The sequence below is a fragment of the Hesperophylax consimilis genome, chromosome 9 (genome assembly GCF_061612785.1).
Source record: "Hesperophylax consimilis isolate HC1 chromosome 9, BYU_Hcon_1.0, whole genome shotgun sequence".
Classification (NCBI taxonomy): Eukaryota; Metazoa; Arthropoda; class Insecta; order Trichoptera; family Limnephilidae; genus Hesperophylax; species Hesperophylax consimilis.
In genome coordinates, this window is record NC_142844.1 from 441,865 (window position 1) to 463,555 (window position 21,691).

The 21,691-nt window shown below is 34.9% G+C and overlaps 2 protein-coding genes across 2 annotated transcripts in view; one reads left to right on the forward strand and one right to left on the reverse strand.

Annotated features, from left to right (window-relative positions):
- Positions 1-761: 761 nt before the first annotated feature.
- scat (VPS54 subunit of GARP complex scat) lies at positions 762-3,797 on the reverse strand. The gene is made up of 2 exons (XM_089635202.1): positions 3,466-3,797; positions 762-3,384 (listed from the first exon to the last, which is right to left on the reverse strand). Exons 1-2 carry the CDS (start codon positions 3,561-3,563, stop codon positions 831-833), a joined length of 2,652 nt encoding a protein of 883 aa, XP_089491328.1. The 5' UTR covers positions 3,564-3,797; the 3' UTR covers positions 762-830.
- Positions 3,798-4,357: 560 nt separating this feature from the next.
- numb (NUMB endocytic adaptor protein) overlaps positions 4,358-21,691 on the forward strand; it is a 72,870-nt gene continuing 55,536 nt past the window's right edge. Inside the window, exon 1 of the mRNA XM_089635507.1 lies at positions 4,358-4,495. The gene's annotated coding sequence lies outside the window, so the exon portion shown is untranslated. The remainder of the gene's footprint in view (positions 4,496-21,691) is intronic.

Genomic DNA, 21,691 nt, shown 5'->3' on the forward strand with positions numbered 1-21,691 from the left:
TGCACGCATAAATTGGGCGTGGCATGGACACACTACACTACAATCTTCCTCAGGAGAGGTCAGATCAATTGGGGGACTGCTGCGAAATATGATTTCTTTGTATGAGCTATCTCTTTGACAGATAACAGTCGCGTAATTACGTCACTCCGTAAATTGTTCTGACCCCTTTTCCTGTCGTAGGTAGGAGGTTGCATAATTTTCAAATATAGCCCTTAACTGCGATAGACGCCTACATAAACACCCCTATATTTTTTTTAAATAACACAATGAAAAGAGATTTTATAAATATAAATCTCATCCTAAAATCAATATTACCAACTACTCCAAATTGAGTTCCACAAAAGTTTATTTTGACAAGTTTGAATCAAATAAAGTAACGAGAGATTAGTAAGAAAGAAATGTATTTTTTTCTCCAGATCAGCATCGCTACCTCAGTTAAGCCAGAAAGTGAAGCAGCATAGTTCAATTTGATGCAGTCAATATTATGCAGAGTTATGTACATACATACATTCTGAGACAATCTTTCAAATTAAATTATCTGTAAACAATGGGTTTTATAGTAAAGTTATGTATGCTTAGAATGTAGTATAAATAGTGCAAGTTTATTATAATATTATATTTAATGTAAGCTCTATAATGAATGCAAGCATCAGTCTTCATCAATGGAATTAAATCAGCCACCACATGGAGATAATGATTACATTGTATGCACACACAGAGAACATATAAATAACAAACTACAGAGAAGAAAAAGTCTCACAAAGTGTATATTGTTTATTCATTAAAAATATAGTGTCTGGTAGTTCTATTAGAGATACGCCTAAATATAATCACTTCAGCCATATCTCGTCCATGAAGTGAAGAGTCAGCTCTTCCTCGGGTAAAACACGCAACGTAAGCATTGTCTGCAGATAAAATGTGAGCTCCGAAGTCACTACTCCGTGCTGCGGACCTCCGTTGCCAACGATGTTCAGGCGAACCAGGTGCTCCCGCAGCTTTTCCTTGAAATTGTGATGGACAGTGATGTAGACAGCCTGCAGCTGCGTGGGGGGCAGCACCCCGGCCAGGGCCTCGTGCAGCTTGAGGAGCTGGCGGCTGATGTGGCGGAAGGGCTGTGAGGGTACCGGGGGGCGCGCCTCCCAGTTCGCTAACTGCGCTCCTAACAAGCCACCGGCCAGGGCCGCCAACTTGGTCTCAATCTCCGCCACGTGACTGCGCAGGTCCCTCTCTAGAGCCAGGTAAGCGACTGACAGAGTGGGGAAGTGATTTCGCACCGGAATCAACAATCTCAGCAGTAACTGCAAAGCCCTCGAGGCCAGTCCTAGGTTCGTAGCCGTGATGGTCTTCAGCCCGGCGCTTTGCAAGGCCCCCGCTCCAAGCACTAGCTGGCAACTGCGAGAGTTGAAGAGGCGCAACAGCTCGGCCAGCGCACTCCCAGCTACTGGAGCCCCGGCTCCGGTGTCTTCACCGGCTCGACAGTACTCCCCCACCATGCGCATAGCCATTAGGGCTACTCCCACAACGCTGTAAGGCTCCTTGTCCATGATGAGGAAGGACGCGGGAGGCTTCTCGCTGTCACCGTCCCGCGATTCTGTTTTACCGAATGATCCGACTTCACATATGTGATCCGCCATAGCTTGAAATTCAGCCGGGACCTCGGCTTTTTTCCATCTTTCATTATCTAAAAGTAAAGTCAGTTTGTTTCTTCTTTCGTTATGAAACCTTTGAATATATCTAATAATTCTATTTTTAAATGCATTTCTGAGAATGGAGCAAGGTCTGCCACATATTTCTTCACACTCGGCGGTGAAGTCTTCCACGTTAGCGGAGAGCTCAGCAAACTTTTCTCCGTCTGATGAACTTTCCTTTTCTCCATTGTTTAATAAACCCGCACACTTTTCTAAGCAATAGTCACAAATGGAATTGACTAGATCACCGAGTTTGGTCTCAATATTCTTTTGGTCTTCTTCACTGAAGAAGTCTTCTCCGTCAGCGAGGGCCACATCAGGGGCCAGGGAAGCTCGCACAACAAGACTTCGCAGAGCTAGAACCCTCTGCAGGAGTGGGAGCAGGCGGCGGGTGGTGCCCCCCAGAAGCCCTGCGCCTCCACGCCAACCCCCACTCTCCCCCTGCCCGCGTACCCACACTTCCCCTTCTTGCCCCGAGGCTTCCTCTATCATCACCTGCTTTACGGTGGCTTGGATGGTGGTGATGGCTTCCTCTTTGTATATATCGAGGAATTCTAATCGCTTCCGCCTCAGGAGCCCCGAGATGACAGACATAAACTTGTCCTCGTCCAGGGGGCGGGACTCTTCCTCTGTCGGGCGGTTAAGGTCAGCTGTAACAAACCTACGGAATTCCGTAGTTAACATTTTGTCTATGAGTCTCTCCATTTCGCTAAGCTGAGAGGAGAGGTGGCGGAAAGCGTGTACCCCTGAGAGTTCTCTGGAGAGAATGGACTGGGTTGTGCCAATCAGATCTAGAGCTGTCACATAGTCAGCTGTGCTCAACAGCAACTGTATCATCGGCTGAGTTTGGTGAACAGTTGACATCAATTTTAGTTTTTCATGGACCCTGGAAGAGTTATTTTTAAAAGTAGCCAGCTTTATAAGCTTCAAAGGAGAATCTGCCAATCCCGACTTGGCGCTCCCGATGTTTCCTCGAAGGGACTTGACTACACTAATAGCCGAACTCATCTGCTCCATGATGGTGTCGTGCGAGAGCATGGCGTGGAAGAAAGCGTCAGACTTCTGGGAGACTTGACGGGCTATCTGAACCTCCACAATGTCCAGTAGATGGCTGAGACGCTCCTGAAGGGCTCGGCAAGGAGTGCGGCTGTCTTGAGACCAGTCCCCCAATCCCTGAAACACTGTATCGAAGGTGGTAGCATCCTTCAGGGGCAGATTGGGCTCAAAGAAGAGTGCCGGAATCTCGCTCAAATCATACTCAGCTGACAGAGTGCGACCAAGTCTCTGTGCTTCCCCGTCTGCTTTGCACTGGCTCACAATGCGGCTATGCTTACGATACTTCTTTCCCAGCTTCCTCATGTAGTGGTCTAGGTGAGCGTGTGTGATTTCCGGAAGATGGGGACTGCTGCGGATGTCTGCCCTTTCTACGAAGTTGTCCCCCCATGTCTCAGTGAAAAAGGTGGTTTTTTTGGGGCGGCCAGGATCATTGAGCACGGCTGGCAGGTTCTGTGAAGCCGAGTACACGCTCCAGGCGACCGCGGGGGCCGCGGGGCGGAGCACGTGGTGGCGCCGCACATGCTGCTCGTAGTCCCCATCACTCACTCCGTCCAGCGGCAGCGAGGCGCACACCCCGTTGTACCCGTAGCGGCACACGCTGGACCCGCCTTCCTGGGAGCAGTGCCGCTCGCGGAGGTGTCTGGAATCGAGAAATCACTTGCTTAGGGTGGGTGTCTCCAAATGAGGCTGACAGGGAAGAGAAGAGAGTGTAGGGCTTTACCTTTCGAAATCCTGAGCCGCCTTAAAGTGTTGAAGAGGGCAGTAGTGGCAGGACTCCCAGGCCCTGGTGTCGCTCTGGGGTTTAATCGCATTTGCCATGACATTGTAAAAAGTGAGCGGCTCTAATTACAAATCATGCACCGCGGTTCAGAACATACGCGAGATTTGGACACATAGGTTAGTAACACATTAAATAATTAAAACTAACAAACATTTTTTTATAATAAAAAACCTTAAATACGAAAGTAATTATCAAAATTAAGTTACAAATTAAAATATTAAAAAAAGTCCACAATTCAGTGACAAAAATTAAATGACGTTTAACAAACTAAGTACTGCCAGTATACAAAAAAGTGTTAACTAGTGTTCTCGTAAATAAACCACCCGTAACTAATCAGAATCAGTAAGCGAAAAATTGAAACAAAAAAAAAACTGTGATCGAAAAAATAAATTCTAAGTGGATTTTATACTAACAAAATAACAATAAAAATAAAAGCGTTATTCTGTATCGAAAGCTAAACTTAAAAAAAATTTAAAAAATCAACACACAATTACTTACTGAACTACTCCAAAACTACTTTTATTTTTTTCACTACAAAACAAAATTTAAAAGGTTTATGAATTTATAACAACTTCAATAACGAATGCATTTAACATAATCGTTTTATTGGGAGAAATCATCTCAATATAAGTTATAAAAAAATATTTTTTTCCCAGAACCATAATCATAACACATTATTTATATTTTTAATAAAACACATATTTAATAACAAAAACGCTAGAGCCAGAGCAACAACATCCGTAGTGGACGCAGCAAACTGATACTCGGCCAAGCTCTAAAATCTAAAACAGATTCGTATGGCAGCTCTGGCTCTTTATACGTCACATTTTCTCTTCGGGCGGTTCTGTTTCGCGTAATGTCATTTTGTTATCGCTGAACAGTCTGTTATATTGAGTGATATTGTGTATAGTGTTATGGTGGTGTCATTCTTCGATAACTGATGTCATTCCTGTAATATTTTGGCCCAAAGGTATGTTATATTTTTGCTATAAATGTTTTCTGAAAGACGGTATCATCTGATGACCTCGCGTGTCTACCAAGAATATGCGGGACAGAAATATTATATTATTTATATTTTGAACAGTTCTCTTGCTCTTTAGTATTTTTTTTCCTATTCAATGTATGTTATTTTTTAAATTACGACAGTGTATTCTAATAGGATATTAATATGTTTAGTAAAGTCCGACAGGTAATTCTAAAGTGTTGAAACTGACATTATGAAATGGTCTTATTATATTCATAGGTAAATGTGAAAGTGAGCGTATTTCCCCTACGCGTATTGCAATTCTTGTGATATTAAAATACCTGCTCCATCAATACACCCAAATTGAAAGTTGTTACCGAGTTGGTTTAGTTTAGTGGAGAAAATATTAGTAATCCATGAAAGTTTAGAAATATTTATAATAGATGAGTGTCCTTGGCTGTGGAACCCTGTGTAGGTCTGTAGCACCCCCCGGGTTAGATTCCTGGTCCCATATTGGGTGACCTTTGTGTAGGCATACTGTTGTCATTCGGCATAGCTTGAGCAACAGTCGGCCTCCAGGTTTATAGATGCATACAGTGAGTGTCCTGGGCTTTGGGACCCTGCATGGGTCTGTAGCGCCCCCCGGGTTAGATTCCTGGTCCCATATTGGATGACCTTTATGTACGCATACTGTTGTCATTGGGTGGGCATAGCTTGAGCAACAGTCGGCCTCCAGGTTTATAGATGCATACACAATACATGGCAAGCTACTAATTTATTGAGAAAGAATTATCATTATTTAGCCACGGTATTTGGGATTCCACGGAGGTCGCAATTATTACTACCCACATTGGAAAATTACCTCATTTCTATTCAAGCTTTAACTTTATTACATGGGTAACCAGAAATTATCATCTTTGATGCGGTAACATTATTATGTGTTTATTAAATCTTTCTGCGAGTAACTTTAATTACTTTAATGTTCAGTATACAAGAAATCTTTTGAAATCCCCACATTTACAAAGCTTTGCACCGATGACCTATTAAGATGTTAAATTTCCCCTAACAATCCACCTAAGTTTTGTTTTAAATATTGTGTAGTTGATACGGTCAATAATTAACAGCAAACGGTTATAAACAATATAAAATTGAAAGTGGAAATGTGTAATGGTAAGTGTCCAATAAGTTCACCTGGACTAATTTTCTGATGTCTTCTAAATGAGCAATAAATTAGTGTATATTATGTTCATTGTGTACATGAGCTTTATGACAATGAGCCACTACTTACCATTGAGGTACTTGTATTTATAGGTATTTGTCTAAGGTTTTCTAAGAAATTCTTGGATTATGAAAGTGAATGGAAAAATTAGATTGTTTCAATTATTGTTCATGAATTATTTATGACCTTATAATTAATTATTCAGCCGTATCTGTAGTTTTATTATTAAAATCTGCATTTTTCTTTGTTAATTGTTTTTAAATGTAAACGACTGGTTAGTAGTTGAGTAACAGTTGCGCTCTTTTCCCACTCGGACATCGTGGATTCAATTCCTCTGCTAGCTATCATTGCAGAAGCAACATTTTTGACTTATAATGATAATGAAGTTTTTAATCTGATATTTTATGAGGTTATTCTTAACCCGGGAATGAGTATATAATATGTACCGTGTACACATATGATCCAATTGCTGAAATCTTAAATAGATGTATGTAAATAACACATTCAATTCAAAATAGAACCGTTTTGTTAGAACTTCTATCGCCAGCTTCAGTGAATGAAAGGGGAAAAAATGCAATAACAATAATATTTAATCAAAACCATTTGATTAAGAAAACAGTTTGCCGGGTAATAAATTTGTCTTCAACGACTGGATAAACTGGAGGACATATTCTCAGAACAATCTGCGGCTTAGGAATATGGGCCTTATGTCTATTTCCAGATACATTGATTAGAAAAACAGTTCGCCGGGTAATAGATTTGTCTTCAACGACTGGATAAACTGGAGGACATATTCTCAAAACAATCTGCGCCTTAGGAATATGGGCCTTATATCTATTTCCAGGTACATTGATGTCTAATCTAGGTACGTCACGATGTTGCAGCAACTAAGAAATTAGGCAACCTTTGTGCGGGCGCTTAGTCAATGTGGGAGCATTTAAATAATTACGCTTATTACATTTAATTACATATTGCGATTATTATTAGTATTTCTTTAACCACTTTGTTCCTAGTGTGATAGGGCGACAAATACATTAATTTAGAATACATTGCATGAAAAGGCTTTTTTTTAAATTTTCTTTATTAATCTAAATAGGATATAATATATAAAGATACATATATATTTTTTATACAACAATATATCGTCTTTAAGCCTTTTTGAGAGCAACGCTTGTATAAAAAAGGTGGAGAAACATAGTAAAACAAAATTTAATATTAACATAAGTTGTGTAACATTTGGAATGGGGCCGTTAACAATAACACTCCTTTTTTTGATTTATGCAAGAAAAAAGCATCGCCAAAAATTGTGTTATATTTTATTTTGCGAAGTTCAAGCACAAATATTTAAATGTTAAACCTTCATTTTCTAAAGAACTTAATTTTCCTCACTATGCAATAAAACCATAACCGAAAAGGTGTTCGTAAGTAGTAGATTTTGAACTTTAAAGCAGTTTAAGCAGCAAGCTGATAATTTAATAAAGCCAAGATGTGTTCTACTCGCAGTATTTTATAAAGGCATCTAAACCCCTCGTCCCACGGGTCGGCAAGCAATTGACATAAACCAAGTACAGAACATGAAGTTCCAAGTAGCAAGGTAACAGTCTGCAGTGCAGTTCAGTGTGTAACTTTTCTACGCAGGGTCTTAAGCATTTGGTTTATGTCGTTTGCTTACTGATCTAAGCGATTTAATTTTCAAACAAAACACATGATTTTGCATTACCTCGTAGAGCTTGGCCTTAAAGTTTTCATAATTCAAATAACTTATAGCATAACAAATAAAGATAGAAAATACTATGAATAAGTATGTGAAGAGAAAAAGAATGCACTATGTACGTCTCATATTATTATTGTTAAATATTGTAAACAATTTGTTTGTAATCTATCAGTATTTATTATTAGGTTCTCCCACTCCCAGCCTCCCTTACATCATTCCTATATAATATGAGTATTTAGTAGTATATAGTTATTTCAGGATTATCTGGTTCACCCACTCCCAGCCTCCCTTACATCATTCCTATATAATATGAGTATTTAGTAGTATATAGTTATTTGAGGATTACCAGGTTCTCCCACTCCCAGCCTCCCTTACAACATTCCTATATAATATGAGTATTTAGTAGTATATAGTTATTTGAGGATTACCAGGTTCTCCCACTCCCAGCCTCCCTTACATCATTCCTATATAATATGAGTATTTAGTAGTATATAGTTATTTCAGGATTATCTGGTTGACCCACTCCCAGCCTCCCTTACATCATTCCTATATAATATGAGTATTTAGTAGTATATAGTTATTTCAGGATTACCAGGTTCTCCCACTCCCAGCCTCCCTTACATCATTCCTATATAATATGAGTATTTAGTAGTATATAGTTATTTCAGGATTATCTGGTTCACCCACTCCCAGCCTCCCTTACATCATTCCTATATAATATGAGTATTTAGTAGTATATAGTTATTTGAGGATTACCAGGTTCTCCCACTCCCAGCCTCCCTTACAACATTCCTATATAATATGAGTATTTAGTAGTATATAGTTATTTGAAGATTATCAGATTCTTCCACTCCCAGCCTCCCTTACAACATTCCTATATAATATGAGTATTTAGTAGTATATAGTTATTTGAAGATTATCAGATTCTTCCACTCCCAGCCTCCCTTACAACATTCCTATATAATATGAGTATTTAGTAGTATATAGTTATTTGAAGATTATCAGATTCTTCCACTCCCAGCCTCCCTTACAACATTCCTATATAAAACAGTTAAAAAAAGTCTCGAGCTGGGAGCTCCGACTTTCATCAAATTTGGAAAGTCAACGCAAATGTTTTCAGTTCACTCAAATTAATTTACATATGAGCTACGGAGCTTCCTAATAATTTCAATTTAACCGTTTAAAATAAAGCGAGAAGCCATATTTTTTACTTCCATGTTAATTAGTTAATGAGCAAAAAATTATTTCAAATGTTCTGTTAAATGTGAGATATTTATGAGGGGTTTATAGAATTAATAAATTATATTATGCGACAATCGAAACAACGGGCGTAACCAGTTTGTAAAACTAGTGCAATAACAATTTTAAATATTTCAGATAGGTAACGTTATTTCATATTCACATAGATAATCTTACGTTCTCCAGTGTAGAATGTAAACTTTACAAAAATGGCTTCGCATAACTGTCGCAAGGAACATCGACCAATGACCAATGACCATAACCACGAAGATAGGACAAAGTCCCTGACCATAAAACCACCATAACTTGTTTTATCTTCGCCTGATAGGAAAGTATCACCAACATTCCGCGGTGCACCAACCGCCGCAGACACATCATTCAATACTAGTACACAGATCGACACGCTCAACTCTGCAGCAACCACCTATCATATCTATTCATTATATTTCTGGATATTCAACTAACGTGGTTTAGTATATAGTCTCAGTATCGCCACGGTCAAATACCACCATTCAGAATTGAAACATTGTTTTAGCTATGTTTGTTGACCACACCTGAATATCCAGGTGTGGTCAACAAACCAACCTTTCTCCTCCCCTTTGCTTCTCTACTCCCTTCAATCTGACAACCTACTCCAGAGGGATATTTTCACTAACTATGAATGCCTACCGTTAAAAAAGTGCATGAAAATGTTTATTTTTCTGATTGTGGTATCCTACTAAAAGTGTATAGATGTCATTCATCATTATTGATTTTAAAAACGATCTCATTCCGAAACGGTTCCAACTGGTTACAAGCTCATTATGATGGAGAAATCGTTACTTGCTAGTGACACGGCTGTCACCGACGTTGGCCGGCGTGACGTCAACGCCGCACTGTGTCTTCATCTCATAGATTCGTGAATTTTGACAATATAATAATATATAATATAATTAACACTTTTTATGATTGAAAATACTTTTTGAGGATTATCTTGATGTGATTTGTATATAAATTTTGAATGCAACCTGCGTGGACATAACATACTCGTGGGACAAACTTGACTCTATTTGAAGTAATTTTTTTGTTGTTTTCAAAGGCTCGTTTGGTTAATATTGTTTAATTTATGTATAAAAAATATTTTCATTTTTATTATATGTATTTATACTTTTTTTTTGTATTTCAAGTTTTATGTATTTTTTACGGTGCCGAAAGAGTAAAAAAAATATTATATATTTTTTTAAACTAAAATATACATAGTCTGTCCACCTGCATTTTCCAGGAAACCAATATATGTATATAGAAAACATGTAATAACTATTGTATGTGGTTGCATAATTTCAGCTGCGGATATTTGAGGGAAGATTATTAACTTTACTATTTGCAGAGATCGCTTTTATTATTTCGATAGTTTTGGTTGATTTCGAAGGCTCGTATCGTTAGGGCCCGTTCCCACTTCCGTTTTCAAATCGGGGGCGGGTCCCGTTTTAAAATCGGATGCCCTAGTGGCTGTAGTGGATGTATGGAGCTGTTCACACTTGTCCGACACGATTTGAAAACGGATCCGACATTTTTTGTCGGATGGCTCGCCTACGCAGCGCGTCCGTTTTCAAATCGTGTCGGCACACGCTCGCTCATAGTGTTGTATGGAGCTGTTCACACTTGTCGTCCAGTCGTTCCGGCAGAGTCCCCGCCAAACCCCGACCCCTCCCCGCCCGCTCCCTGTCGCAAGGAAGCAGGCACGCTGCGTGCTTGTATTTGGTTATTTTGTTAAGTAAATAAATCAAAACTACAATGATGGATAAGGAAATAAATCCCGAAAATTTAATACCACTGGTCGAAGAAAGAGTATGGTAATATTTTATCTTTAACTAAATAAAAACAAAACACTTGGTGTACACAACTTTTGTACATCAAAATTTTTATTTTATTTTATTTAAGTTTACTTTTTTTTAATTTTAAAGCTTTAATGAGATGCACGGAAGAGCGTATTAGTTAAATAAACACATAATAAAAAATATTTGAGTGTTTATTGTTTTCTTACTTTAAAATATCGATAGCCTTTCTTCAGGACAAATGCACTTTCTCAATTTTGTATTTTGATATGTTAAGCTCTCTGAAACTCATTCCAGTAGATGGTTAAAGGAAGTGATAGACATTCTCTTAAGCCATTAAGCGCCCTTGAGGTGATTTTTCATGGTGAAAACGGCGCTATATAAATAATCCATTCATTATTATTCTAAAATAATTAAAGAACTTTAGTTCATCACTTCTTAACTCACCAATTAACACTTGGAAAATTCCTACAGAAAATCATTCGGCTATGATTGGGTGTACTCAAAATTTTCTTTTCACTTTTTTCCTTCTATTTAATAAGTACCACATGACAACAAGAGCTTCATCGTCGTCCATTGCGCACCATTACTGAATAATGAGCAAATAACATGTTTTTGTTGAATCGACAATTATTTTTTTTCGTAGAGTATGGTCCGTTTTTAAAACGGATCCGTTTTTAAAACGGTAGTGTGAACAGGGCCATTGGCCGTCCGTTTTTAAAACGGGACCCGCCTCCGATTTGAAAACGGAAGTGGGAACGGGCCCTTAATGTGCGTTTATTTTATATGTAATACACCTTTTGGATTTTTTCTTCATTTCTATATATTTATTTTTATATTTCATACTTTATGGATATTATCGTTTACGATCTCGAAAATAAAGATTTAAAAATATATATACATATTTTAAAAACTAAAATATAGTTTGTCCACACAAGAAACTAATATATAGAAAATATGTAATAACTATTGTAGTAAGTACAAAATACAAAAATACAAGAAATACAAAAAATTACAACAGTGAAAGATTCGAAAGCAAAAACGAACCTAGAACAAAATGTTTATATATTAGAAGAGCTTTGGAAAACTGAAAAAATTAAACACCAAAAAGAAATAATCAAACTACAAAAAAAAATTATCGAAAATTACGAAGAACTTACGAAGAAAATTGAAAAAGTCGTAGAAAAAAACAATAAAATACCATCTTACGCGCAAGTTCTAACAGCAAATAAAAAAGAAATTTCAAAAGAAGAGAGGTTCTCTATAATAATATCATCAACTAAAAAAACAACAAAAGCTGCAGAAATATGTGATAAGATACAGAAAGACATCAAACTAGACCAACTTAAAATTGGAATAAATGGATTAAGAAAAACAAATAAAGAGCAAGTAATCATATCCTGCCCAAAAAAAGAATATACCAACACTCTTACGGAGGAAATTAAAAAACTCAATTATAACTTAGAAATAAATGAAATAAAAAAGAAAAAACCCAAATTAATTTTGAAAGGACTCAAATCGAACTTGACGGAAGAGGAAATAGTAAATGGGATACTCACACAAAACGAAGGGATTCAAGACATTGTAACGAAAAACGAAGAAAATAAAATAAATTTGATTACTGAAATAAAATACAAACATTCTAAGAAATACCAACGTGGTACTCGGGATCAAGAAGATGAAGAACAAAACAAATTCTCGAACTATATCGTGGAAACCAGCGGTACAACACGAAAAAATTTGCTATCCTTAGAAAAGATAAATATCCAGTACCAAAGGGTTAACATAGTGGATTGTGATCCTTTAACCCAGTGCTACCACTGCTGCAAATTCATGCACACAGCCGCCAGATGCCTAAATCGAATGAATCCATCGGCGTGCCCGCATTGCACGGGTGATCATACTTTTGCTAAATGCCCTGAAAGAGAAAAAACACCGGTTTGTGCAAATTGCACATCGCAAAATAAGAAATATGGCGAGAAAAATAAAACAGACCACACAGCTTTCAGTAACTTATGTCCCTACAAAAATAAAATGCTGAAAGTAGCAAGAGACAGAATAGACTTCGAAGAAAAATGACAGAATTTTTATATAACGCACTAGACGAAAAAAATAATATTGACGAAAAAACATATAGCAGCTATCAAGAATATCGTACTCACCAAAACGATCTCAATCTCAGTCCTTTAATTCTACACATGAATATAAGAAGTTTGGAACGAAACATGGATGAATTTTTGACAACAGTAAATAATGATCTCAGGAAGCCCGCTTGCATTGTGTTAACGGAAACACATTCAAGTGGCGAAGTGGCGTACTATATACCGGGATATACCTGTGTATCTACTACAAACCGAATTAACAAAAACAGTGGAATCGTTATGTTCCTACAAAATAATTGTGACATATTGTGCGAGGAAGAAATTAATGTGAATGGAACAAACTGCTTACATGTACAAATGAAGTGTTATAACAAAAAAATTGATATTATCTCTCTATACAGAACGCACTCGTCTACTGTAGGTTTGTTTATAGAAGAATTAAGACATGTGTTATTAAACTACAGAAACGCGAATACAATAGTTTTAGGTGACATTAATTTAAATATATCGCACGATTATACATCGAACGATAAAGATAATTACTTAAATATGATGGCGGAATTGAATTATGTGTCGTGTATTAACTCTTACACCAGAAACGTCAATGGGCAACGTCCATCATGCATTGATCACATTTTCACAAATATCAAGGATATAAATAATTTAAACTCGGGAATTATAAAAACCTCAATTACCGACCATTACATGACTTTGCTACATTACAATTCAATAATACCTCAGGCGATAAACCAACATTGCGGACAAACTGCTAATAATAAGAAAGAAATATCTATTGTTAATATCGAATCTTTGAAAAATAAATTGTCATCGGAATTATGGTTAGATATTCTCCGAAGTGAAAACGTCAACGAGTGCTGTAAAATATTTGAAAATAGATTAACAAACTTTATAAATGATTCAAAAAAAATTATTCCAAAAGGAAATACAGCAAAATTTCGTAAAATCAAACCGTGGATAACACATGGGCTTGTTGTGTCCATAAGACACAAAGAATGGCTTTATAAAGAAACAAAAAAAACCACTAGACATTAAATTAAATGGTCATTTTAGAGAATACAAAAATAAATTAACCACGCTCATAAAAAACACGAAAGAAATTTATTATAAAAACAAACTTGATGATTCTGAAAATGACAGTAAGAAAGTTTGGAATATAATCAATGAAATCATGAAAAATAAACAAAAAACCAAAAGTAATACTATTAAGAGTGTAATACAAAACAATAACATAATTAACTGTATTGAAGAACCTAAAAAAGGAGCAAACGCTTTTAATGATTTCTCTGCAAATATAGGAAAGAGTCTAGCAGAAAAAATTACCGTGAAAAAAATAAATAATATGTATATTGAAAATATTCCGAATATAGAAACTAAACTTGAACTCTTCGAACCAACCAATCCGTCTGAAATTGTACAAATTATATCAAAAATGCGAGGTGGTTCTGCTCCGGGATTTGACGGTCTCACCGTAAAAACACTAAAAATCATTAAAAATTATGTTTCTACACCAATCTCTCATATTATAAACAATAGCTTTAAGACAGGAGTTTTCCCGAGCACGTATAAGAAAACCATAATCTCTCCAATATTTAAGTCCGGTAGCCCGGAGGACATTTCTAATTATAGACCCATTTCACTCTTATCTAATATATCGAAAATTTTTGAAAAAATTGCTAAAAAAAGACTGACTGCATTCTTAAATAAAAACAAAATTATAAATGAAAATCAATTCGGTTTCACAGAGGGAAAAAGTACCCAAGATGCCATTGCAAAAATTTCATCTAGTATTCAGAGTACCCTGGACAAATCAAATAAATGTATAGGAATTTTTATTGACTTAAAGAAAGCATTTGACAGCATTTCCCATGAAAAACTTATATTAAAATTAAAAGAAAATGGCATTGACCACTTAGCCCTTAAATGGATAGAAAGCTACTTAACAGAGAGACCTCAAATTGTAAAATTAAACCAAACTTTTAGTACACCACTAACAAGTACATTTGGCATTCCTCAAGGCACGGTCCTCGGACCATTACTATTTTTAATGTATGTAAATGACATTTTCCAACAGAAAATCAAAGGTGAATTAATCTCTTATGCTGATGATACTGTTTTATTAATAAAAGGTCAAACATGGGAACTAGTTAACAAACTTGCAAATGAATGTATTAATATCTTAAAATCATGGTTTGATAATAACCTACTCACACTTAATGCTAAAAAAATAACATATGTATTATTTTCACTACAAAAAATACCTAAACACGAAGTAAATATCATAATCCATGATGAAAATTGTGACAATATCAACTGTGAACTACTTAATCCTATGTGTACTGTAATCAACTCTTCTTCTGAAATCAAATATCTTGGTGTGATCATCGATGAAAATCTGAAATGGAAAAGCCATATTAGGGAGTTAGTAAAGAGAATAAGGAAATGTATATATATATTTGTTAGGTTAAGAAATATTTTAAATGTGAAAATACTAAAAAATGTATATTATGCTCTTGTCCACTCCCTGCTTATTTACGGAATCATAGGTTGGGGAGGATCTTATAAAAACAACCTAAACTCAGTAAAAGTCTCGCAAAAAATTATTATAAAAGTAATACTTAAAAAAAACTCTACTTTCCCAACAAAATTGCTTTTTAAATTGTTTCCAGTACCAAATATTGATGATATATTTAAGCAAACTTCCATTATAAAAATGTGTAAAGAAAAAAATAACACAGAATATCAAGAATTTTATAAACTCATGAGAAATGGAAATCAATTTATTACGCCAATCTTTAAAACAACTCAAATGCAAAACCATTATATTTACCAAGCCATAAAAAACTACAATAATCTCCCTTCCGAATTACAAATAAATAAAATCAAACTTTTTTTCCAAAAAAACTTATATTAAACAAAAATAAAAAAAAATAAAAAAATATATATATATATATATATATATATATATATATATATATCCCGCTACATTTGTTGCGTCCGACCCCTAAAAACTCCATAGCATTGTAGCGTCCACCGACTTACAGCGTCCGATATACGGACGCTACAATATTTTGACGTCAAAATTTGCCAGAACGATGCTTACCCCATGTAGAATCGTATGGCAAAAATTTTTGTGGAAGCAAAAAATCTCTCAGAATGTCTGGAAACGAATATTGAACGTTTGAAATTTTGCCGACAGGTTCGCTACACGATGTATATATCGAGCAGTGTATGTTTTTATTCATTTCTACGATCTTGCCGCGTCCACGAAGTAATATAATTTTCGATACATAACGACGATCGTGCTGCGTCTACGCATTACGTCGATAGTATTGCGTCCTCGAGACCGATTACGAGTAGATATTGTTTTATATACATAACGACGGTCGTGCTGCGTCCACGCATTACGTCGATAGTACTGCGTCCCCGTAGCCGCTCATGAAAATATACTATTTTTGACTCATAATGACAATCATGGTGCTTCCATACATCACGTCGATAGTATTGCGTCCTAGTGAACGATCACGAGTAGATATTATTTTGAATATACAACGACGGTCATGCTGCATCTACGCATTACTTTGATAGTATTGCGTCCCCCTGGCCGATCACGCTGTAATTTTATTATGAATACATAACGACGGTCTTGCTGCGTCTACGCATCACGTCGATAGTACTGCGTCCCCGTGGCCATTCGGAGTACATTGTTATATATTATTTGAGCGTTTGGTTGAGTAAATCATCAGATTTGGCAGCATTTGGTTAATTTACAACGATGCCGCTTGACACTCAGAACTAAGAAGCGTCCTGCATGGTTTTTAATGCATATTGACGATTTTGCTGCGTCCACGCATTACTTCGATAGTACTGCGTCCCCGTGGCTATTCACGAGTACATTTTTATAAATTATTTGAGCGTTTGGTTGAGTAAATCATCAGATTTGGCAACGTTGGGTTAATTTACAACGATGCCGCTTGACACTAAGAACTAAGAAGCATCCTGCGTAGTTTTTAATGCATAACGACGATCGTGATGCGTTTACGTATAACGTTGGTAGTATTGCGTCCGTTGTTGTTTTTTTTTAAAGAAAAAGCGGTTTTTTTTTGTAATCCAAACCCGGTCGGCACAAAGTATTAAAAATAAAAGTGGTGTTTACTAAGTTATTGTTTTATTTTAAATTAAATATTGCTGTCAATTAAACAAACAATTGATAAGTTCCCGAATATTATCTGAATATAAAATAAATCTTATAGAATAAAATAAAAACCTCTAGATATGAATTGAAATCGAGCAAGAATATCGTAACACAAATTGTGAGGATTATTATAAATATATTTATAGAATTATCACCTTCATAAATGCAATGAAAACTTTAACTTAAATGAAATCAACAAAAAATCTAAATATAGAAGAATACGTATGTGAAACATACAGCAAATGCACTAAAATCTAGAACAATATAATAAATCTACTAACAATCTTGCACTTAAACATAAGGAGTATAATTTGAAACATGGACGAACTTCTGGTATACCTTTGTATTTAACATACACAACCAGATTTTTTAATACTATCCGAGGCACACTCAAATGCAAAACATAAAGTTTTCCAAACTACAAACAATATGTCACAAATATATCACAAAAGTAAAAAATAAAAATAGTGGAATTGTAGACTATGCTAAAGAAAAATTTACTGATATCAATTTTAACGAAATACCAATATGTAACGCAAACTGTTTGTCAATTAATGAATCTAAATAATAAGCCATTTAATATAATCGAATACATAGCTCGAATATACCCATATAGTCCAGTCAAGGAAGGAGGTGTAGAGTGGGTACCTAAGCGATTCCTTCAGAAACTTGATCAGGATGCTTAGGGTGTGAACATCTTGGAATAATTATCGATAATAACATCAAATGGAAAAGTCAAATAAACTCCACAGTAGACAGAATGAGAAAACTCATCTTTATATTTTTAGACTTAGAAATACTGTATCATTAAAAATACTTGCGCGGGGGGGAGGGGGGGGGTGCGTATAAATCATACCTACGTCCACTTGTGACGATTCAAAAAATATTAATAAAAATCATCTTTAAAAAGCCATATAACTATCCAACAATAAATGTTTTCCAAGGTTTCCCGGTTCCCCTTCTCACAAAAATTTATGACAAAAATACTCGTACATTAAGTACTTCAATTACATAAAGATTTCTTTGATAAAAATAATATTCCACAATTAATTTTAAGCCAAATAATTATTCATATTGGAGGACTAACCGTACCACTAGTTCGAACTACAACAGCAAAACATCATTATTTATTTAACGGTATAAAATTTTTCAATAAATTACTCCTGGATATATCTGAGAAAAATGGTGACAGTTACAAAAAAAAACAATTTAAAATTCTCTAATACCACCTCATAAATTTTCTTATTGTTTGAAATTATTTATTTATTTATTTTATTTCAGGGAAATCAACACTTTACAATGTGGTTCATTTATACACGTGTAATTTACCTAACTGAGAAACCAATTACAGATTTCCGCAATATTCTATTCTATTATGTGTGTAAAAATTTAAAAACTATACTTACAAGAACTAAAAAATATTAAATTTATCGAAGAAAGCAAACACTTAGTGGCTTGACATTATACAAAATGAAACAAATACTTTGTTTTAAACCACTTTATTTTAATTTATATTTCGTCGACCGGTTTGGATTGAACCCAAATATTGTATAAAATAAATATAAAGTGGTTTAAAACATAGTAATGTTTCATTTTGTAAAAATTATAACGTTATTCAAGAGGGAGATTATTATAACATGAGATTATTTTAACTGGAGATTATTATAACAGGAGATTATTAAAACAGAAGATTATTATAACGTAATACTACATAATATATGTCATTACATAATATAATTACATTTTATGCAGTTTGGAACACGTTTAATACATTTTTAATATAGTTTTTATATTTATTTTGAGTGCATTGAAGATAGAATCAGAGAGAATGTTATTATACATATGTTGAACATATTCTTCTAAGACAAGCATTTTTATTTAACTAGATTATACATGAGCGTGTGTGCCGTGTAGGTACTTTCAAATCAATTCTGCTTAATAAACTCCACATATTATGTTTCTGCTTATCATTCCTTGGTATTATTTATAACTAACCTGTTTTTATTACTTTTATTGTATTTTCTTGTAAGGTTATTAATAGTTTTTGTAATAATATTTGCAATATAAATATGTAAAAATATATTGTTGTCCTCTCCTAAGCACAAGCATCTTATTTATCAGAAAAGTGATTGGAATATTATTTAATATTATGATGTAAATATTGTAACACTAAAGATGTTAAGAAAAAAAAAAAATTATTTTTAACTTAATGGTATTAATAAGTTTAACTCATTAATTAAAATATTGCAATTTGAGGTTGAACTAATTAAGTTAAATATAAAAACAGATATTATTATATTGAATACGTAACGACAGAAGTGCTGCGTCGATGGTATTGTATCCTCGTGACCAATCACGAGTAGATATTATTTGTATACATAACGACGGCCGTGCTGCGTCCACGCATTTCGTCGATAGTATTGCGTCCCCATGGCCGTTGGCGAATTTGTACATTTTTATGTATTGTTTGAGTCCTTGGTGAAGCAAAACGCCAGATTTGGCAACATTCAGTTCATTTACAACGTTGCCACTTAGCACTAAGAACTAAAAAGCGCCTTGCGCGGGTGGACATTTTTGTAAGATGGTTTACAGTGGACGGTAAATTGATATCCCGTCCTAAAAATGTCCGACCGCCCTCTGCAACGGAGCGAACTGGCGCGTTATGAAATGATACATTTTTACTAAGGATATATAGGTAAAAAAAATTGTCGCACGCCTGCGCCCAGTAGGTAAGTTTGTATACAAGATGCAATAAGATATTCATTCAAACTTCTCACTATCAATAGACAGTTTGTTGTCAGGTCTGGTGTGTTTCTGGATGTCAAAAAAATAAAACATATATATGTACATATATTTTTTATATACCGCAGAAGAGTCTCAACCGCTCCCGTCTGGAACAGCGAGACTGTGGCATCCCCAATCTGAGTACAAGGGTAAAGGTATTGGGGAGGGGAAGAAGATGGGGAAGATAAATGTAGAAAAGTACCTGGCTATTTATATATCTGGTCACAAAACACGGCAAACGCTTAGAAATAACGTTTCCATTCGGAATGGTGGTCTCACACCAGGGCGATACTGAGAGTATATTTCACTCTGGAACGTGATGCAAAAACACTTTATATTATGTTTAATGTATTAATTGTGAAATAACACAAACAAATAAAAATTTATTTACGCACGCCGGGTTTGACTGTCAGATTACGGGCTTCGGATTGCGAGTCGAGAGTATTACCTCTCAACCACAGATGCTGTAATTAATTAATTAATTCACTATGAACGTGAAAACTTCACTAGAAAAGTAAGAAATATTTTGTGTTGTTTATTTATTTGTTAATTTATTTATTACACCTAATAGACGTTTACATTCTAGTTTAATAGTTGAGTATCGCAGTTATTATAAATTTTTCAAAATTAAAACAATAGAGAAAACATAGTACAATGAAAAAAAATAAAATGTTACAACAAAAGCGTATAATAAAATAAGATACATTGGTAAAAATGATAAGAAGTCTCACATAAGTAGATATTCAAAATAAACAAGAGATTGCAAAAATTATAGATGTCTATTTGTCTCGATATATAAAATAATTAAAATAAACAATATTTATATTGATTATTTTTAAGATGAAATATATCCCCCATATCAGAATAAGTCATGTAATCCTAAGGGGTTTTATAATATAAGGGGCATAACAACGGCCTAAGTGTACCTTTTGAAACTCTCAAAACAAATCCAAGAGTCTTAAGGGCCTTATATACGCAAGACGTAAAAATGAAATCGACCTTCAAATGCCATGTAACAAACAAATAATATACACTCGGACGCAAGAATAAATTATACAGTATGGACGTGAAACCTGTATTAGAATAGTCAGCAATATACGGAAGACGTAACAATTGAATTAGAGTGAACGGACGTGAAACCTATATTAAAAGGAACCTTCAATATACAAAAAATATACACACGGACGTGAGTATGTACGTGACGCTAGAAATGTATGAAAGTGTAATAAACATCAAAACCTGCATTATTATGAATATTAAAAAAATATGATACTAGCGATTATCGTGAGTAAAACATAGTGCAATATTCACAAAAACAATCTAAAAAAAAGAACTAGAAGTGCTGGACGCCCAAAGACGGATTTACGCACGGACGCAATAAATGTTGTGGGACCTATATATATATATATATATATATATATATATATATATATATATATATATATATATATAGGTCCCACAACATTTATTGCGTCCGTGCGTAAATCCGTCTTCGGGCGTCCAGCACTTCTAGTTCTTTTTTTTAGATTGTTTTTGTGAATATTGCACTATGTTTTACTCACAGTAATCGCTAATATCATATTTTTTTAATATTCATAATAATGCAGGTTTTTATGTTTATTACACTTTCATACATTTCTAGCGTCACGTACATACTCACGTCCGTGTGTATATTTTTTATATATTGAAGGTTCCTTTTAATATAGGTTTCACGTCCGTTCACTCCAATTCAATTGTTACGTCTTCCGTATATTGCTGACTATTCTAATAAAGGTTTCACGTCCATACTGAATAATTTATTCTGGCGTCCGAGTGTATATTATTTGTTTGTTACATGGCATTTTGAAGGTCGATTTCATTTTTACGTCTTCCGTATATAAGGCCCTTAAGACTCTTGGATTTGTTTTGAGAGTTTCAAAAGGCACATTTAGGCCGTTGTTATGCCCCTTATATTATAAAAACCCTTAGGATTGCATGACGTATTCTGATATGGGAGATATATTTCACCTTAAAAATAATCAATATAAATATTGTTTATTTTAATTCTTTTATATATCGAGACAAATAGACATCTATAATTTTTGCAATCTTTGATATTTGACAGAATTTTGAATATC